At 38.8% G+C, this 17,209-nt stretch overlaps 1 protein-coding gene across 10 annotated transcripts in view; it reads left to right on the forward strand.

Annotated features, from left to right (window-relative positions):
• LOC104943359 (plectin-like) overlaps positions 1-17,209 on the forward strand; it is a 78,575-nt gene that overhangs the window by 45,545 nt on the left and 15,821 nt on the right. For all 10 annotated transcript variants that reach the window (XM_010768723.1, XM_010768729.1, XM_010768726.1 and 7 more), the window contains 23 exons: positions 1,633-1,748; positions 1,923-2,026; positions 3,501-3,620; positions 4,881-4,976; positions 5,072-5,199; positions 6,478-6,571; positions 6,807-6,961; positions 8,209-8,539; positions 8,632-8,709; positions 8,828-8,989; positions 9,170-9,274; positions 9,807-9,902; positions 9,990-10,115; positions 10,640-10,792; positions 10,898-11,052; positions 11,630-11,756; positions 12,219-12,402; positions 14,148-14,305; positions 15,302-15,480; positions 15,569-15,707; positions 16,374-16,730; positions 16,832-16,915; positions 17,027-17,131. In XM_010768723.1, the coding sequence (XP_010767025.1) occupies positions 1,633-1,748; positions 1,923-2,026; positions 3,501-3,620; positions 4,881-4,976; positions 5,072-5,199; positions 6,478-6,571; positions 6,807-6,961; positions 8,209-8,539; positions 8,632-8,709; positions 8,828-8,989; positions 9,170-9,274; positions 9,807-9,902; positions 9,990-10,115; positions 10,640-10,792; positions 10,898-11,052; positions 11,630-11,756; positions 12,219-12,402; positions 14,148-14,305; positions 15,302-15,480; positions 15,569-15,707; positions 16,374-16,730; positions 16,832-16,915; positions 17,027-17,131 (3,352 nt within the window). The remainder of the gene's footprint in view (positions 1-1,632; positions 1,749-1,922; positions 2,027-3,500; positions 3,621-4,880; positions 4,977-5,071; positions 5,200-6,477; positions 6,572-6,806; positions 6,962-8,208; positions 8,540-8,631; positions 8,710-8,827; positions 8,990-9,169; positions 9,275-9,806; positions 9,903-9,989; positions 10,116-10,639; positions 10,793-10,897; positions 11,053-11,629; positions 11,757-12,218; positions 12,403-14,147; positions 14,306-15,301; positions 15,481-15,568; positions 15,708-16,373; positions 16,731-16,831; positions 16,916-17,026; positions 17,132-17,209) is intronic.

A 17,209-nucleotide genomic window follows, 5' to 3' on the forward strand; every position in this document is an offset into this window, starting at 1 on the left:
TTGTGCGAGGATATCCCGTCAGAGGGATCCTCCTGGGACTCAGGGTTGGGCTCACAAAGCTCAGGGGTCCGCTCAGGGGCCCGCTCAGGGGCCCACTCCAGCAGCGACAAACTGGGCCATGGATGGAGGTCCCTCAATTGTCATGGAAGAGAGGGACAGAAGACGTCCTCTAGGCCAACAAAGCAATACTCTGTACGAGAAACTCGCCATGTGGAGGATTCTCCGGTTTATGGACGTAATGCAGGACGTTCCACTTTATGCATCAGGCAGGCGTATGAAGCTTTTTTTGTCAACATATTGTATTTGCTTTGTAAATTTCAAAATCAGTACTGTAAGGGATATGCATTACACAGTTTAATTTGTTGGATTTAGAAATGCTTTTACAGCTGTTTATGAAAGTACAAATATGCAAATATGCATGCCTTGAAGATGAGTTTCTGCAATGCGTGACCTTTTTTCTGTTCATGCAGTCAAATTGTGGGTTGGTGCCTACTTCACGCATGTCAGCTTTGATTACGTTAGCTTCTCTATAATTTACATTTGACCTACAGATGACATCTGCGAGAGATATTCAAACACCCTGAGGACAAAAAGGCAGGTGCTTGTAACGGTCCATCAGAAAGATAACGAGTGGGCTTTTTAATAGCATGTTGCCATTGGCAGATGGTCTTGAAAAAGCACAGCAACTGCTGCTATTCGTGTTATACGATAAAAGAAAGTGGATCAGTATAGATGAGTTGAAGTCAAAGAAACTACCACAGTATGTTATGTATTCACATTTTTTCTATTGCACTGTGTAACATATTTCCCCATGTTCAGTCCAGATCTTCAGTCCCAAATGTTCAGAATTGTATCCCTATAGATGCCAGTTGTCTAAGGCAAATGTTATTACGAGCCAAAAACTAAATAAAATAATATAATCACAAGGAGTGTCATTGTCAAAGAGGCAACCAAATTGAAATTGATGCATTTCAAAAACGTAATACAGAAGTAAAGCCACTAGCGAAAACCATGGAACAGCATGTATTTGCTAATTGGGAAAGCATGACAAAATAACTCAATCTGTTGGAAGAGTCCAAAAAAAATTGGACCCACATCTATGAAAGTGAAACGCTAGAAATAGAATTGATGATTGTATGCTGTTGTGGCCATGGGTTAGAACATTTTGGTTTTAATGGGTTTCAAATGGGACATTCTTGTTCTCAAGGGTCTTATAGTTTTGGCTATAGAGTTTTTTTTGTTGAGTTGAATTTTCATATGAGCTAAGATCCATCTTTTTGGACAAAAAAAAGTTTACAAACCCTTGCCAATAGTTACACCTTTTGCATTTACCAAAAAATAGAACATAAAAGACCAAAACTAAAATGGCCCTATTAAATCACATGTGTTAATGTTATGAGCCCTCTATCCCATCCCATTTCCCGAGTGTAAAATTGTATTTCTGTATCCAAAATAAAACACTATATATGCACAAACTTGAACACTTACACATTGCCATCCAAAGTATAATGGCAGTGTTGCAATGGGAACTCGAAGTGTGTATCCTATCACTGCAGATTAGAATATTACTATAACGTACACGCCTTCCTGTACCCAGTTGGTAATTAATCATCCATTTTTGTGTTCCCCCAGTCCCAGACTCATTGACATGGGCAGAGTGTACCGACAGTCCAACCAAGAGAACCTGGAACAAGCCTTCAATGTGGCAGAGAGAGACCTGGGAGTGACACGCCTCCTGGACCCCGAGGGTAAGATTTGGCCTAAGTCGATTTATATGAAACACCAGAGTTATGTCTTTAATAATAGTTTTATTCAGCATAATGTTACGTGCTTTGCTGTGATATTACTATGAGTTACTGACATTTGTTATACATTTTCAATTTGAAATAATGATATAATCCAATTTCTACTTCTACTTTCAGATGTGGATGTTCCACACCCTGACGAGAAGTCCATCATCACTTACGTATCATCCCTGTATGATGTCATGCCAAGGATGGATGTACATGATGGCGCCAGATCTAGCGTAAGCAGAACTTGTTCCATTCAGCTAGTCATTGAAGGTTTCTAATTTCTCTAATTCCCCTCCTCGACTCCCCTCCTCGACTCCTATCCTCGTGTCTTAGTCCCGCCCACAGGAGATGCGAGCGGAGGAGTGGAGGAGGGAAACCGAGGAGAGAGGAGGGGAAGCAGCAGGCGTGTTTATTTTTACTTGTTGGTGGGTGTAGTTTGGTAGGCTCGCAATCAAAACATTTTTGGATTGAACTGTCCCTTTAAGCGAAAGTTAATGCAAGCTCAAAATACACAAATGGTTGCTATAATTTGATCTTTTTCATTGCTTGATCAAATTGAATCAAACCTGAAGAAGCTTGTGACTCTGCTTCTAAAAAAGCTTTTGTTAGCACTGTTTTATAATGCTTCCAAAAAATCAAACATATAAAAGGAGTCTTGTGAAACCAAATAAATGGTAAATAAGCATCCTGTGGTGTTCACAATACCATAGACAATAATAATATAAGCTAAAGGGGTTAAGATCCTATATCACTTATTATTTGTTTACACAAAACATACTGCTATTGCTGTGGTAGTCTATTCACACACACTAATGACATGCTGGGGCATTTCATTTCTTGTTGTATTTCAAGTCCTAATTTTAACCCTTGATCATCACTTTAAAAATGTTGCTCTGATGTCTTTACGGTACAAAAATAACTGCGATTTATTACTATGTTCCCAAAAATGTAATACACCAATAATGAAGATGGCATTAAAATATTATTATTTTCAACTTTCTCTAAGTAAAATATTTCATCCAACTCAAGCTCTGACCATAACTTGCCTTTTTCAAATGTTAAACCCTTGAAACATTTCCTTTAACATAGTGTGATTGCTCTTTATTTTAGTAAAGTAAACAATAAGTAAAACAATCTTAACATTGTAATTTAAAAACCAGAATTTCGAATTCAGGACTTATTATATGAGCTGAGGTGAAATGTTCTAATTAAGCAATAGCTCACGACAGGCCGTGGTATATGCTCATTATATCACAGCTAAGGGGCGTGGTTCGGCCCGACGCGAAGCCAACTGTTGGTATCCTCCGCGGGACGGTCGACAACCACGGCCTGTCGTGAGCTATTGCTTAAGTAAACAATTACCATAATCTCTGCCATATGCAATGAAATAGCACAAAATGATTCTTAGTTACACAAATGTTTTTAACTTGACTTTTCTTTCTTATAACTGAATACACTTTTGGAACATGGGAGAACTGAAGAAATATCCTGCTGTCTGTCTGTCTCGCAGCATTGTCCTCCTCCACCTTATCCCTAATTTTATCAACCCCTTCTCCACCATCTACCTCCTTTTCCACTCACACAAGACCTGGATTGTTCCGTACCTAATTGAGTTTAGCTAGAGGGAACATGGCGACGCAGGAGAATAAGCGCCCTCCTGTCTGTTGTGGTTAAACGACTGTGTTTGTTCTGCTGTGTCGGCTGCAGGAGCTGGAGCTGCGCTGGCAGGAATACTACGAGCTGGTGACTCTTCTGCTCCAGTGGATCCGCCACCATGTCACGATCTTCGGGGAGAGGAAGTTCCCCGCCAGCTATGAGGAGATCGAGGTGAGGTGATATGCTGATTTTAAGCCTCTCGGCTTGAGATTTGTCTTGAATACGTTTATAGTCAAGCAACAATAAATAGCAAAATATTATTTTAAGTTCTTCCTCAATGCTCTTTGTGAAAATCATTCAGAATCAGAATGTATGGTTTATGGGGGAAATTCGATGTTGTGACAGTTCCTCAATGTAAATACATTTACAGGTTATTTAAAGAAATGATTAAAACATTTGAATACAAATAAATATATTGATGAAAACTAATAAATTACTGAAAAAGTTCAAATGTGCATTAAAAATATAGAAATACATACATTTATATATAAATGACACGTTGAAGTAAAATGTCCAATTAAAGATACAATTAAATAGAATGAAAATGTTTAATATTTATAAACATAAGAAGTAAAAATGTGCATATTGTACTAGAATACATAACATGTACTGTATATTTCAATACAAACAGTGGTGCATTACGGATAGTATAATATTAATGCCGAATTGCACAGTTTTAAAGGGTTTGGCTGCTAAAAGTGAAGTATGTCATGTATATCTAAGTAAGTGAATGTGTTTATTATTGTAAAAAATGATAGGTTTCCAATGTTAGATCAAAGAACACACTTATATCATGTCTAGCTTTTGGCAGATAAAGGCAACTATATTTGCAGTTGTTGTTGTGCCGTAGAGAGGGTGGGGCAGTGCTGAGAAAAAGCAGCCAGAAGGCAGATAAAAGCATAATCCCGAGGAGAATGACAACGGTGCCACTCCCTGTGTCTGCTGCAAAAAAAAAAGCATAGTGCAAACGTTTGGTTTAATTATCTTTTGAAGTCAAAGCATCTGCAAAAGTAGCTTTTCTTGTGCTGCTTTAACACAGTCATGTCTGGTTAGAGAGTAACATTTTACTTACATAATACAGGTGGGGAAGTTATTTGACTCATAAGTTCCAACTCAGTTAACACCAGTCATGGGAAGGAACAAATGGAGGACGGCAAGTCACTGTGTACTCACTATAACGTGATGTGTTAATTGAATCATCCTGTTTACGAAATTAGGATTCCAAGATCATTTCACAAGTACAACGTTGTGTCATTTAAGTAAAGTCAAGGTTTTAGGTTTTGTTCTGTAAAGGAATAGAAGAGTATTCTTGCACATTTTTGAGGGGCAAAAAAAGGGACATGTAAATTTTTTAAATTAATAAAACATTACTACCATAATAACAAACATGATTATAATTATAATTTTCAATGTGTGTGTTTTTTTCTTAAGATTCTTTGGCGCCAGTTTTCAAAGTTCAAGGAGACCGAGCTGCCAGTGAAAGAGACCGACAAGAACCGGACTAAACACATCTACCAGACCTTTGAGGCAAGCTAACCGCTAATGTTCTATTATTGTGTGTTTTATTGTACTCTGTTCTATTGAGTTATGGCTTATGCATTCTTCCTTCCACCTGCCCATAGAGTGCCGTGCAGGCTGGTCAGGTGAAGGTCCCTCCGGGCTACCATCCCATTGATGTGGAGAAAGAATGGGGTCGACTTCACGTGGCCATCCTGGAAAGAGAACGGCTGCTCAGGATAGAGTTTGAGAGGTTAGCATATATTTATATATTTATGATTCCAATTGTGATTCTACTTGTCTAAACAAGGACTAACATGTTTACAGGACACCATTTTATATAAATAAGACATTTAATATCAAGCTACTAAGTAAAAGATTCCTAGTAGCCTAGCTTTAGCATAAAGATAATGAAGCTAGCTAGCTGTCCTGCAACACTTCCAACATCACCAAAGCTATGCTCAAAACGGTATAGCAAAAATATATCATTGCCAATTATTTATTTAGCACGCCTCAGTGTCAGCAAAATGTGTCCAATGTTGTCCGTCCACTTTTTTTTCGTGAGCGTGATATCTAAGAAATGCGTAAAGGGTATTTCTTTAAAATTGGATCATTCACTGGGACTCAATAATGACATTATTATATTTTGTGTTTAAAAGTATTTGTGACTTCATAAACGCATGTTTGCTATAACTCAAGAAAGCATATGCTAAATATGACAATATCACTCAAATGTCCAATAAGACAAAAATGATGTACTAATGACAATTTTAACAGAAATTGATGTAAACTGCAACTCAGTCAGGTTGAGTTTTTTCGGTTGACTTTTGACTAAAGTTGCTTCTTGAACAAACAACTTGGAATGCTATTTGGCCATCATATATTTTCACAGAAATATGGCATAATTTTCCTGCTTTGGAAGGAGGAGTGGCTCCAAACATTCCTGTCATAAACAATTTGGCTTGTATCAACAAAAGAGAGATGTGTTCAGCATAATGGGATGCAAAAAATATATAATTAGGATGAAATTAAATAGAATGAGACATTATAAATGTTCCATGTATTTAGAGGAGCGTTGCATCATGCCTGGAAAATGTGCTGGTTTGGTGTCACAAGGTTGCCCGGTCATCTCAAACGCTGATAGCCTTGTGTATGGTTCAGAGATGTGGAATGAGCAGACTAAATGTCTTTGTCAGAAAGCAATTTTGTCTCACACAAGCAGAGTTTTTTCCAATAGAGACAATAGGAGAGTGAGAAGGACTGAGGTCCTTGGAGCTGGAACTGTAGTCTTTATGAAAGCCTAGAGGAATGGCATTTCTGGGTGACCCTCATAAACTGGAGTATTTGCTGCAACGCTCATGGCTGTAAGTGATCGCTAGCTTCTGGTAGTCTGAATGCAACGCGGTTGTCTAACATGGGATTTTGTCCTAGAAATGCCAAAGATTGCATTTATACTGTGGAGTTGGGACAGGGGAAAATGATGTTATTAATAGTATTGATCTTAATTTGTTTTTGTTTTTATCATATCCAGACTTGAGAGGCTCCAGAGGATTGTCACTAAAGTCCAGATGGAGTCAGGGACTTGCGATACCCAACTTAGCCACTTGGAGGCCCTGCTGCAGACGGTGAGTCCTACTAAGGTCTAATATTAGAAATACATAACTTCTGTGTTTGTTCAAGAAGAAATAATCCAGAATAAAATAATTTGAACCATACATATTTTTTTTTTATGTCATTGTGAACTAAGAAAAAGGGGATTTTAAATTCCTTCTGTTCGATCATATATTCCTTAATTACATTTTGATGACATTTGAAAAAGGATATTTAATTTGATTATTGTATTGGCTTCTATCCCTTCAGGATATCCGTCTGCTGAATGCAGGGAAACCAGCTCAGCACACAGCAGAAGTGGAGAGGGAGCTTGACAACGCTGAAAAGCAGGTCCGCCTTCTCTTCAACGATGTGCAGGTTCTTAAGGACGAGCGCCACCCTCAGGCCGAGCAGACGTACCGCAGGTGGGTGCAAAGTGTGCTACAAATCAGAGGATCACCAGTTCCATCCCAACCCAGTCAACATGTCAAAGTGTCCTTGTGCAAGATATAAAAGTAAAAGTAAAAGACATAAAATAGTGCAATAGAGAAACACGATGGTGAAGTATTTTTTTGGATTGCTCCCATAATTACCATTACAAGGGCTCTCTTGACCAAAAGCAATGGAACTTTTCCATTGGATTTAGAAATATTACAGAAAACACGATCTTTGGTAAAGACATATTTATGATATTTAAGCGTTTTGTTCAGCAGGATAACATCCACATACAGTATACACACCCTATATGATTTTCTAATCATAAATGCATTCGCCAGAAGTAAACAAACAGCATCACGGTTCATAGCTGCGAGTTTCCACGGCTGCGAGTTACCATGGCAAAGCTAAAGGCTGCTAAAGTTCAGCGTGATGACATTTAGAAGTCCCAATTAGTTTATTATTTTTATTTAAACTTCATTTAACCAGATAAAAAGCAATTTACAATGCTGACCTGGCCAAGAAGGCAGCAACGTTACACATAACACAGACATGTAAAATACAGAGAACACAAGTACAAAAAACGAAAAGCAGTCACTAAATTGTGCACATTAGGACAGTAAGAAAGGCACTACTTATTACTGCAATAGCAGCTGGTGGTAAGGACCTCAGACAACTTCAATTTAAAACAGGCTATAGGGACAAGTGCCATCAGTTTGAGGCGTGATTGAAGGTCATTCCAAGACCAAGGACCATAATGAAAAAGACTCCTTTTTCCAGCCTCAGTCCGCACGGCAGGAACCTGGAACCGTATCCAGGCACTGGTTCTGCGGTTGTAAGAGTCACAAACTGGAGCAAATCTGGTACATATGTACAGTGGAAGCTTTCCTAAAATGGCTTTATACATTAATAAAAACCGATGCAGCATCCTACGCATATCCTTTATGCTAGAAACCAACGTTTCTATGACAAATAGAAGCTTCGGATATTCCTGAGCGGGGTATTTACTGGCGTGTTATCTCTTAAAACAAAACATGAACATTTCTAATTCTCTTGTGTTAACCACAGACGTTATTTCAGGTCTCAAACAAGTTTAAAAAAACTTTGACTTTGAGACGAGGGACACCATTCCAGGGCTTTAGGACTTATTTCTGCACCTCTCATTACTCATACCATTCAAGTAGTTGCAGGAATAGGAAAAATATGTAAGACAGTTCCAATTCTCTCATCTCCACAGGGTTTACCGAATCCATGAGCGCCTGGTGAACCTGCGCACCGACTACAACCTCCGCCTGAAGTCCTCCGTCACCACTAGCCAAGTCACCAGGACCACCAGTTCCAATACCATCCAGCAGAGCTCCTCGAAGGTGCGGCCTGATAAGGACGATGTGACCCTTCACTATCTGAAAGACCTCCTAATCTGGGTGGAAGAGAACCAGATCCGCATCAACGAGTCCGAGTGGGGCTCTGATCTGCCCTCGGTGGAGTCCCAGCTGGGCAGCCACAGAGGTCTGCACCAGACTATAGAAGACTTCCGCGCCAAGATTGAACGGGCGAGGGCTGACGAGGTAACTCATCAGAAGAGATTTTACACTGTTATGTTATGCTGTTGATGCTGTGCAGTTGATTTGAAAGTAAACCATTCCTTTATCTTCTACAGAGCCAGATTTCTCCAGTCAGCAGAGGCGCGTACAGAGATTACATGGGTAAACTGGACCTTCACTATGGAAAACTTCTGGTAAATATTTTCATGTATCAATCCGCACTGAATACAAATGCTATAAATGGTAGTTCTGAGTAACAAATGCTATAAGTTGTAGTTCTTAGTATCTGAAGGGTGTTTTTTGTTCTTTCAGAACTCTTCCAAGTCCCGTCTGAGGAACTTAGATTCGCTCCACGCCTTCATCAGCGCTTCCACTAAGGAACTGATGTGGTTAAACGACAAGGAAGAGGAGGAAGTCAACTTTGACTGGAGCGACAAGAACCCCAACATGACGGCCAAGAAAGACAACTACTCGGTGTGTTATCAAAGAGTTTGTATTTGAATCAGAGACCTTATTATTCGTCCCAAAAGTACGCTTTTTCAGGAAAGGGGACAGTAGAAGATATTTAGATGAATTAATTTAATGTGAATTCATAAAATAAAGGATTTTTCTCCAAAGATTGCAGTCATTTACATTTGTATTTTCATTGTTCAGGGTCTAATGCGAGAGCTGGAGCTGAGGGAGAAGAAAGTCAACGATCTGCAGGCCATGGGAGAGAGGCTTGTCAGGGATGGACATCCTGGCAAGAAGACTGTTGAGGTAATTGCTGTCATTACAAGGCTTAGTTGATTAATGGGCTCTAATTGGTCAATTTGGACATTAAAGAGGCCCTGTTATGCTTTTTTGGGTTTTCCCTTCCCAGTGTTATATATGTTATTGTGCATGTATATGGTTTCTCTTCAACACGCCCCCCCCCCTGCCTGAAACGCCACCTTTAGATTCCTTTGTTTAGTGTTCCAACAACATGTACGAGATAGGCAAGGGGTGGGACATCTCTAAGCTGTTAACCAATCACAACAGAGCCGGCCAGCTAACCAATCAGAGCAGACTGGGCTTTGTTTTCAAACAGAGGGTTTGAAGAGGTGCTGCGGCACAGTCATTACGAGACAAATAAATACTTTTTTCAACATGAAAGCATGTAAACATTTCAAAGTAGAGGCACAAAATACAGTTATGACCCTGGAAATGAGTAAAATAGGCCCCTTTAATACCCCACATGCTGTATAAAAGCTACAGTACTACCCTTAACAAGGCCGCCTTGAATTATGCACTGACTTCACGTCTCTTGCAGGACTTCACCGCTGCCCTGCAGACTCAGTGGAGCTGGATCCTTCAGCTGTGCTGCTGTATTGAGGCTCATCTCAAAGAAAACACATCATACTACCAGGTATGGAACAGTGATTTTATTATAAATGAGTCTCAAATTCCACTCATAGAGAAAGAGCCAAGTGTTGAGTCCCCTCTCTCCACACAGTTCTTTGCCGATGTTAAAGAAGCTCAGGACAAGATGAAGAAGATGCAAGAGAACATGAAGAAGAAGTACAGCTGTGATCGCACCACCACAGCCACACGCCTGGAAGACCTGCTGCAGGATGCTGTGGTGAGCCATTATTAAGCTTTACATGCACGTGATGATGCCAGATCTCAAAAATATGTAAAAGGAATTAGAAAGTATATCAAGGTATTGTGATTATTTCCTTATTAAGAGGTATTTGTTCTTTACCTGGACTGCCAATACTTCTTATTATCTGCTTTTCAGAGATGTGGTTTTACTACACCACATTTGGTAGAATGGTTATCACTTGTTAGGAGGTAAAATAAGCACAACATTAAACAACATACACATCAATGCTGTAGCAATATATATATATATATATATATCCAAACGCACAATATATAATAGTAAAACAGACAGGGAACCTACACAATAAATATGTAGCTTGTACTTTAAGTATATTTAACTGATTATACTAACATACCTTGACTTGGGTAAAGTTTTGATTTCCAATTGTTTCATCATGCTATTAAGGATCTGAAAAGTGCTTCCACCACTGATTTATTGCGCACCATTACAAACCTAGGAATTACATTTCTCTAAGTCCTATTTATTTTTGTTTTCATCAGGAGGAGAAGGAACAGCTGAATGAATACAAGACTCTTGCGACCAGTCTGAACAAGAGAGCCAAGTCCATTATTCAGCTGAAGCCACGCAACCCTACCACCTCCATCAAAGGCAAACTGCCCATCCAGGCTGTGTGTGACTTCAAGCAACAGGAGGTCAGTAAAGTGTTATTTCCCAGCAAAGAGACCCCAAACTAATCACAGAACCTTAGCATTTCCTATTTCATGTATGTAATGTATCGTTGTTTGGTTGTGCTTCAGATCACTGTGCACAAAGGAGACGAGTGCGCGCTCCTGAACAACTCGCAGCCCTTCAAGTGGAAGGTGCTGAACCGCTCCGGAAACGAGGCGGTGGTGCCCTCCGTCTGCTTCATGGTGCCTCCCGTCAACAAGGAGGCCGTGGACAGCATATCCAGGTGAGAACGCGGTAAAAAAGAAAGGGTCTTGAACTCACCTGTAGCTTTTGTAATACGATGATGAGATGGTATTCACAGCGGTAGACCTAACATGTTTTGTAAAGTCCTGAAACAGCAGGGTTTGTGGAAAGGGTGGTTCTTTTTTGGGAACATGTGACGCTAGAGATAACCTTTAACTGATTATTCATTTAAATGAATACCTCACACACAAAATGACATGTTTGAAGATCAGTTACTCGTGATGTGTTACCTTGAATTAATGAAGATAAGTTGATGCTTTTCCTGAAGTAAATGAGAGCAGATATTTACAACAGCAAACTTTATTTAAAAAGAGTATCTTTAAAAACTTGGTACAATCCAAGTTTCATTCATCCATGCACTCAACATTTTGATTATTTCTTATCGTGGATTTAAAGGTAATTTCATATTTTGGGTCAAACATTCCTTTAAAGGCGCTCATTTCTGCATTTCTTACTCTGATGTATTACACAAAATAAATAATGTGTTTAATACTTAACTGTAAACCTTGAAGTACCAACTGTTCCTAATTTGCTGCACTCTCTTTGTTCCTCTCCAGTCTGGATACAGGTTATCAGCAGATAGTTACCATGTGGCAGACGCTCCACATAGACATGAAGAGCTTGCTGTCATGGCAGTATCTGATGAGAGATTTCAAACTGATCCGCTCCTGGAACATTATCATGGTGAATATTTTGCCACCTTTATGCAAGAAAACATTTAAAAGATTCCATTTAATAGGCATTATGTTACAGAATAAGTGTAAATGTTGGTCGTTGGTGTCGGAAAATGAAAGAACAATACTAAAAACATAGTATTTGAACTTAAACAATATAAAAGCTTCAGCAAAATGTACTTAGGTAGGTGAAACAGTGGCTTTTATTAAAAAAAAACAGTTCTGTTTGAAGTCTGATTAAATTATGGCATGTCCGAAAATAGTGACATAGTGATACAATTAATGACAAAGCACTTATGTTTGTGCTTTAATGATTCTGTGTATTTTATTCCACAAAATAAAGACTTCAAACTAAACTTCTTAGACTTCAAACTAAGAGTACATAACTCAATCAAACACAATATGCAGTAGAACTCTCCTGAAGTTTGCCTCATCAATAAGACCTCCCCCCTTTTCTTCTGCGCCTGTGCAGTTAAAGTCCATGAAGCCTGAGGAGTACCGGCTGATGATGAGGAACCTGGAGCTCCACTACCAGGACTACATGCGCGACAGCCAGGACTCGCAGCTCTTCGGCCCCGACGACCGCATGCAGGTGGAGGGAGACTTCACCAACTCCACCCAGCATTTCGACAGCCTGCTGCGCTCCATGGAGAAAGGTAACACCAAATGTTCTCTTAAGAAAAGATAGCCTTTCATTATTCATGGTTACGTATGGAAGCCCAAAAGGGACTTTATTAAACATGGTGTAAACTTAAAAATAGAAATGTAGGGCCATGATAGCATTATCGTTTTCCACATATTACACACGTATGTATTATTATGTTCAAATCCAAACGTAAAAGCAATAGTAACATTTGCTTTTTAATTTGCACATGCTCTTATGGGTGCTCTATGACCATAATAAAATAGAAAAGCTATTTGTCCTTTCATTTATTCAAAGTCATGCCCCGATCGACAGTGGCCAATATGCAAATGTTAAATCATATTTTTTAAACAAAAATGCTAAATGAACAATTTAACTTGAATTTAAATGTATGCAAGCAATACATTTGTCAAAAATAAAACATTTGAATAGTTTTTAAAAAGTCCTGAAAATGGAAATTATTTTTTAATTTAATTAATATTTCTCACATAAGTTAGAAAATAACATGCTACATTATTAATATTGTATATTGATTTCCAATTTGAATTAACATTCGAATATATATACTTTGAAAAATAAATAATTTCCATTTGAATTTTAATATGATGTTGGGATGCCCATACGGGTGTGTGGAAATATATTTTAATTGTATAATTATAATAAAGTCCCCTATTGGCTTCCATAGTTTAACAAAGGTAATATACCTTCAATGGATAGCAGTTTTAAAGTGTATCACTTTCATTCACCTTTTAGGAGTAATGGTTGTGAAGCTCAAAGGTGAGTGATCAGCCTCGCTCAAAACTCACCAAGCTAGTGTGTGTACATGCTCTGAATGAGAGGTTGACATATTACCATAAGTGTTATAGTAGAGTTCTGATGCACGGCATGTTGTTTGGGTTCCCACGTTGAAATGTGTTCAGCAGCTCTGCACAACTTAATGTTTAGGCTGCCGATGCTTTTTGAAATGCAGCTATATCAACGTATGTGTGATTATTTAGGCATAAAATAATCGCACATGCTTTATGCTATGACTGTAATGTATATGGAGTTTATTTCACAACACAATGCTGCATGTGTGATTGTGCTTCTGTGCACAGCAAATATTTGGTAGATGTAGAATAACACAAACAATACCAAATCATAAACCTGCCACGTCTTACTGTGCCATTGAGGCAAAACGTTGTTCTAAGCAGTGCTGGAATAGGTACTTAAGAAAAGCAGCAATACTAAATTCCAGCATACTTCTAATCATTTGAAATATACTTTTTTACAAGTTAAATTCCTGCATTCATAATTGTACTTAGTTCAAAGTAAAACATTATTAGCATCACAATATGTACGAGTACCAAAAGTAAAATTACCAGTTAATTTTAGTGGCCTATTTCAGATAATACTATGTTACTTTACATTATTATTAGGTTAACCACAGCTGGTAATGGTAGAGTTCATTTGAATTACTTCGTATACTGCTGATGGATATTTATCCTATGATTATATGTACATATATATGTATTAGTATATTTTTATGTTTGATTAGCTAATAATTTGAACCTGTAAAGTTACTCCTCATAAAATGAAAATACTCACCAAACTAAGTTGTTGTACTACTGCCAAGTACTTCATTAGAGTCCAACACTGGAACTAAGCTGCTTGTTTAGTATTTTGATGTAGTCTGTTTTTCCTCCACTTCAGCTTTAGGCAACATTCAAATATTATTCTGCTGATCTAAACTAACTAAACTAAAATGCTGCTTCACAGGTCAGCAGGACGAGACTCTGTGCAAGAACTACATCTCTGAGATCAAGGACCTGCGGGTGCGTATCGAGGACTGCGAGACTTCCACTTTGGCTCGCATACGCAAACCTGTGGAGAAGGAAGCTCTGAAGGAATGTAACCAGAAGACAACAGACCAGAAGGTACTTTTAAAAAGCATTGTGGCAATATTCATTACGCTGCATTGACATATTAATTAATAAGACTAGCAGACCGTTAGGAGACTGCAAACTGGGTAATACATCTAGTGAGAATTAGGGAACATTTCTTTGTAGACATCTGTACAATCGGACTACATTTAAAAATGATTGCTTTGCATATGCTTCAGTTTTTAGGTTTTATAACGCATCCTATTATTCTCAATGCAAGAGCAATACAATCTGATTGTCTTTTTGCTACTGGTAGAGTCGCCCCCTGCTGGTCATTTGAAAGACTGCAAGTTTAAGGCAGCTCGGCATTGGTTTGACTTTGTTCTACTGCATACTATTGTCCTCTATAGAAAATGCCACATGTCCTAATGTAGAGAAAAGGTTTCACATTTCTAAATGTTGGGCATTTATCAGGAGAAAATTCCCCTATGTGTCTGACTCTTATGACAATTTGTGAGCATCATGCAGTCGTTAACTTTCATACAAGACTGATGGCCCAATATCTTCAGAGGTGAAGTAATGTAATATTCCTAGCCACCAACTGGCCCTAGTAAAATAGATCAATTTAGAAGAGGAAACTAAAAAGGTACTTTGATAATATACAACAATAATTAGGCAAAATAATAGGCAGCATTGGTTGAAAGAAGAACATATTTTCATAATCTCTTTCTAAGGTACAATGCACAGTGTATAATTAAAGTAAGAGTGTGTAGCAAAGCTCTTGAAATGCAGAAGAGAATCATTTTTGCTTAAGGTATTGATTGTGTATGTAGTTCAGAGAGGTTGTACAGTTGCTCAGGTACATGCTGATCTGAGAAAGTTCAAATGTTGCACCGCGTCTTGCCAACTCTCGCACAAATAAATCCAGCACTATAATATAATATATAATATATATTATATACAATCTATTCCTCATAACAGGCTTTTTGTTTTTTCTTTGTCAGTTGGTGTTTAACATGTTGCTAACTCTTGTTGTCTTCTCTTGTGCAGAAATGCCAGGTGAAGCTCGAGAGCCTCAAAAAGGACCTTGTTAAGGTCTCTGTGAAGACAGAAGAGGTGCTGGCCTCTCCTCAGAAGTCTGTCTCCGCTCCCGTCCTGCGCTCAGAGCTCGACCTCACCGTGCAGAAGATGGATCACGCCCACATGCTCTCCTCCGTTTATCTGGAGAAGTGAGTCCTCGCCAGCCAGTTTCCCTTCAGAACATGTACTAGCCACTTTGCGATGCTACTTTATTTACTCATTGTTTCTTGCCCCCAGGCTGAAGACCGTGGAAATGGTGATCCGTAACACGCAGGGTGCTGAGGGAGTGCTCAAGCAGTACGAGGACTGTCTGCGTGAGGTCCACAACGTGCCCAGCGACGCCAAGGAAGTAGAGAGTTACAGAGCAAATCTCAAGGTAAACAGCATATTATTATTTTCCCATTGTTCTTGGTTCAGAAATACAACATCTGTCAGAGGGACATGTTTTTAAGGGATTTTACATTTTCTGGGGCTGTACTAAATCAATTTTATGTTTTCACATTTGAGATTAAGGTTTTCAAACGACGCATTGTATTTATGACGTCATCATGATAAAAAAAAAAGGGATTTTGGTTTTATTGATTTAATAATAAAAAATGTTTTTGAAAGGCAAAAAAACTAAACTTAATTGGACTTAAGAGGACTGATTTGTAACATAAAATTGTCGTGAGAATTTTGGAAATCATTACATCATTATTTGTAATACTTTTGAGGAAGCAACACTATTCAGCCACCACCGGAATGTAATTCTACAAATAGTAAATATTAATACAATTTGTGTAGTGGGTGTAGTGTCTGCATGTGTGCAGTAATACTGGGTTTAGCCATTTAAACGTTTTTTTTCAAATAATGATCTTAAATATAACTTTAAAAGTTTATGAATGAAGCTTCCAAGTTTCCAATTATTTGGAACAGCCATTATATTTGCATACAGAGATAATCTGAAATTGTTCCCATTTATCTGCTCAGTCCCAATTAACTTTTCATTCTGACTTTGTTTGCTCACTGCTAACTCGCCTTTCTTTTTATATGAAATCTGCAGAAAATGCGAGCTGAAGCTGAGGGCGAACAGCCAGTGTTTGACTCTCTGGAAGAAGAGCTGCAGAAGGCCACCACAGTGAGCGAAAAGATGTCTCGTGTGCACAGCGAGCGCGACATCGAGCTGGACCACTTCCGCCAGAACGTGTCTGGTCTTCAGGACCGCTGGAAGGCCGTGTTCACCCAGATGGAAATTCGCCACAGGGAGCTGGAGCAGCTCGGCCGCCAGCTCGGCTACTATCACGAGAGCTACGATTGGCTGATCCACTGGATCACTGACGCTAAGGAAAGGCAGGAGAAGATCCAAGCTGTGTCCATCACCGACAGCAAAACTCTAAAAGAACAACTGTCAGAGGAGAAGGTACATCGCTTGATATGAGTTCCTTTTTCTAAGCACTATTTATATTTATTTTTACATGAACTAAGGACTTCAACTACTAATCAAACTTGTACTCAAAACAGAAACTGCTGGAGGAGATTGAGAACAACAAAGAAAACGTTGATGAGTGTCAGAAATATGCCAAAGCATACATTAATTCTATTAAGGTAAGCTTGGAACACACTATGTTGCATTAAATGTTGTAAATACTTTAATGTGGAGCATTTGAAAAAGTCTTTGTGGAGTAACTGATATATGGTTCCAAAATGTTCCAATAGGACTATGAACTCCAGCTGGTCGCCTACAATGCTAAAGCGGATCCCCATGCGTCTCCCTTGAAGAAAACCAAAATGGATTCTGCTTCTGACAACATCATTCAGGAGGTCGGTGTCTTTACAACCAATGTTGGATACAGCTTGGTATTTCACTCAGGTGGTAGGACGTACACAGTGATCGCTGCT

This window comes from Notothenia coriiceps, unplaced genomic scaffold, assembly GCF_000735185.1.
Source record: "Notothenia coriiceps isolate Sejong01 unplaced genomic scaffold, NC01 NC01_scaffold00005972, whole genome shotgun sequence".
Lineage (NCBI taxonomy): Eukaryota > Metazoa > Chordata > Actinopteri > Perciformes > Nototheniidae > Notothenia > Notothenia coriiceps.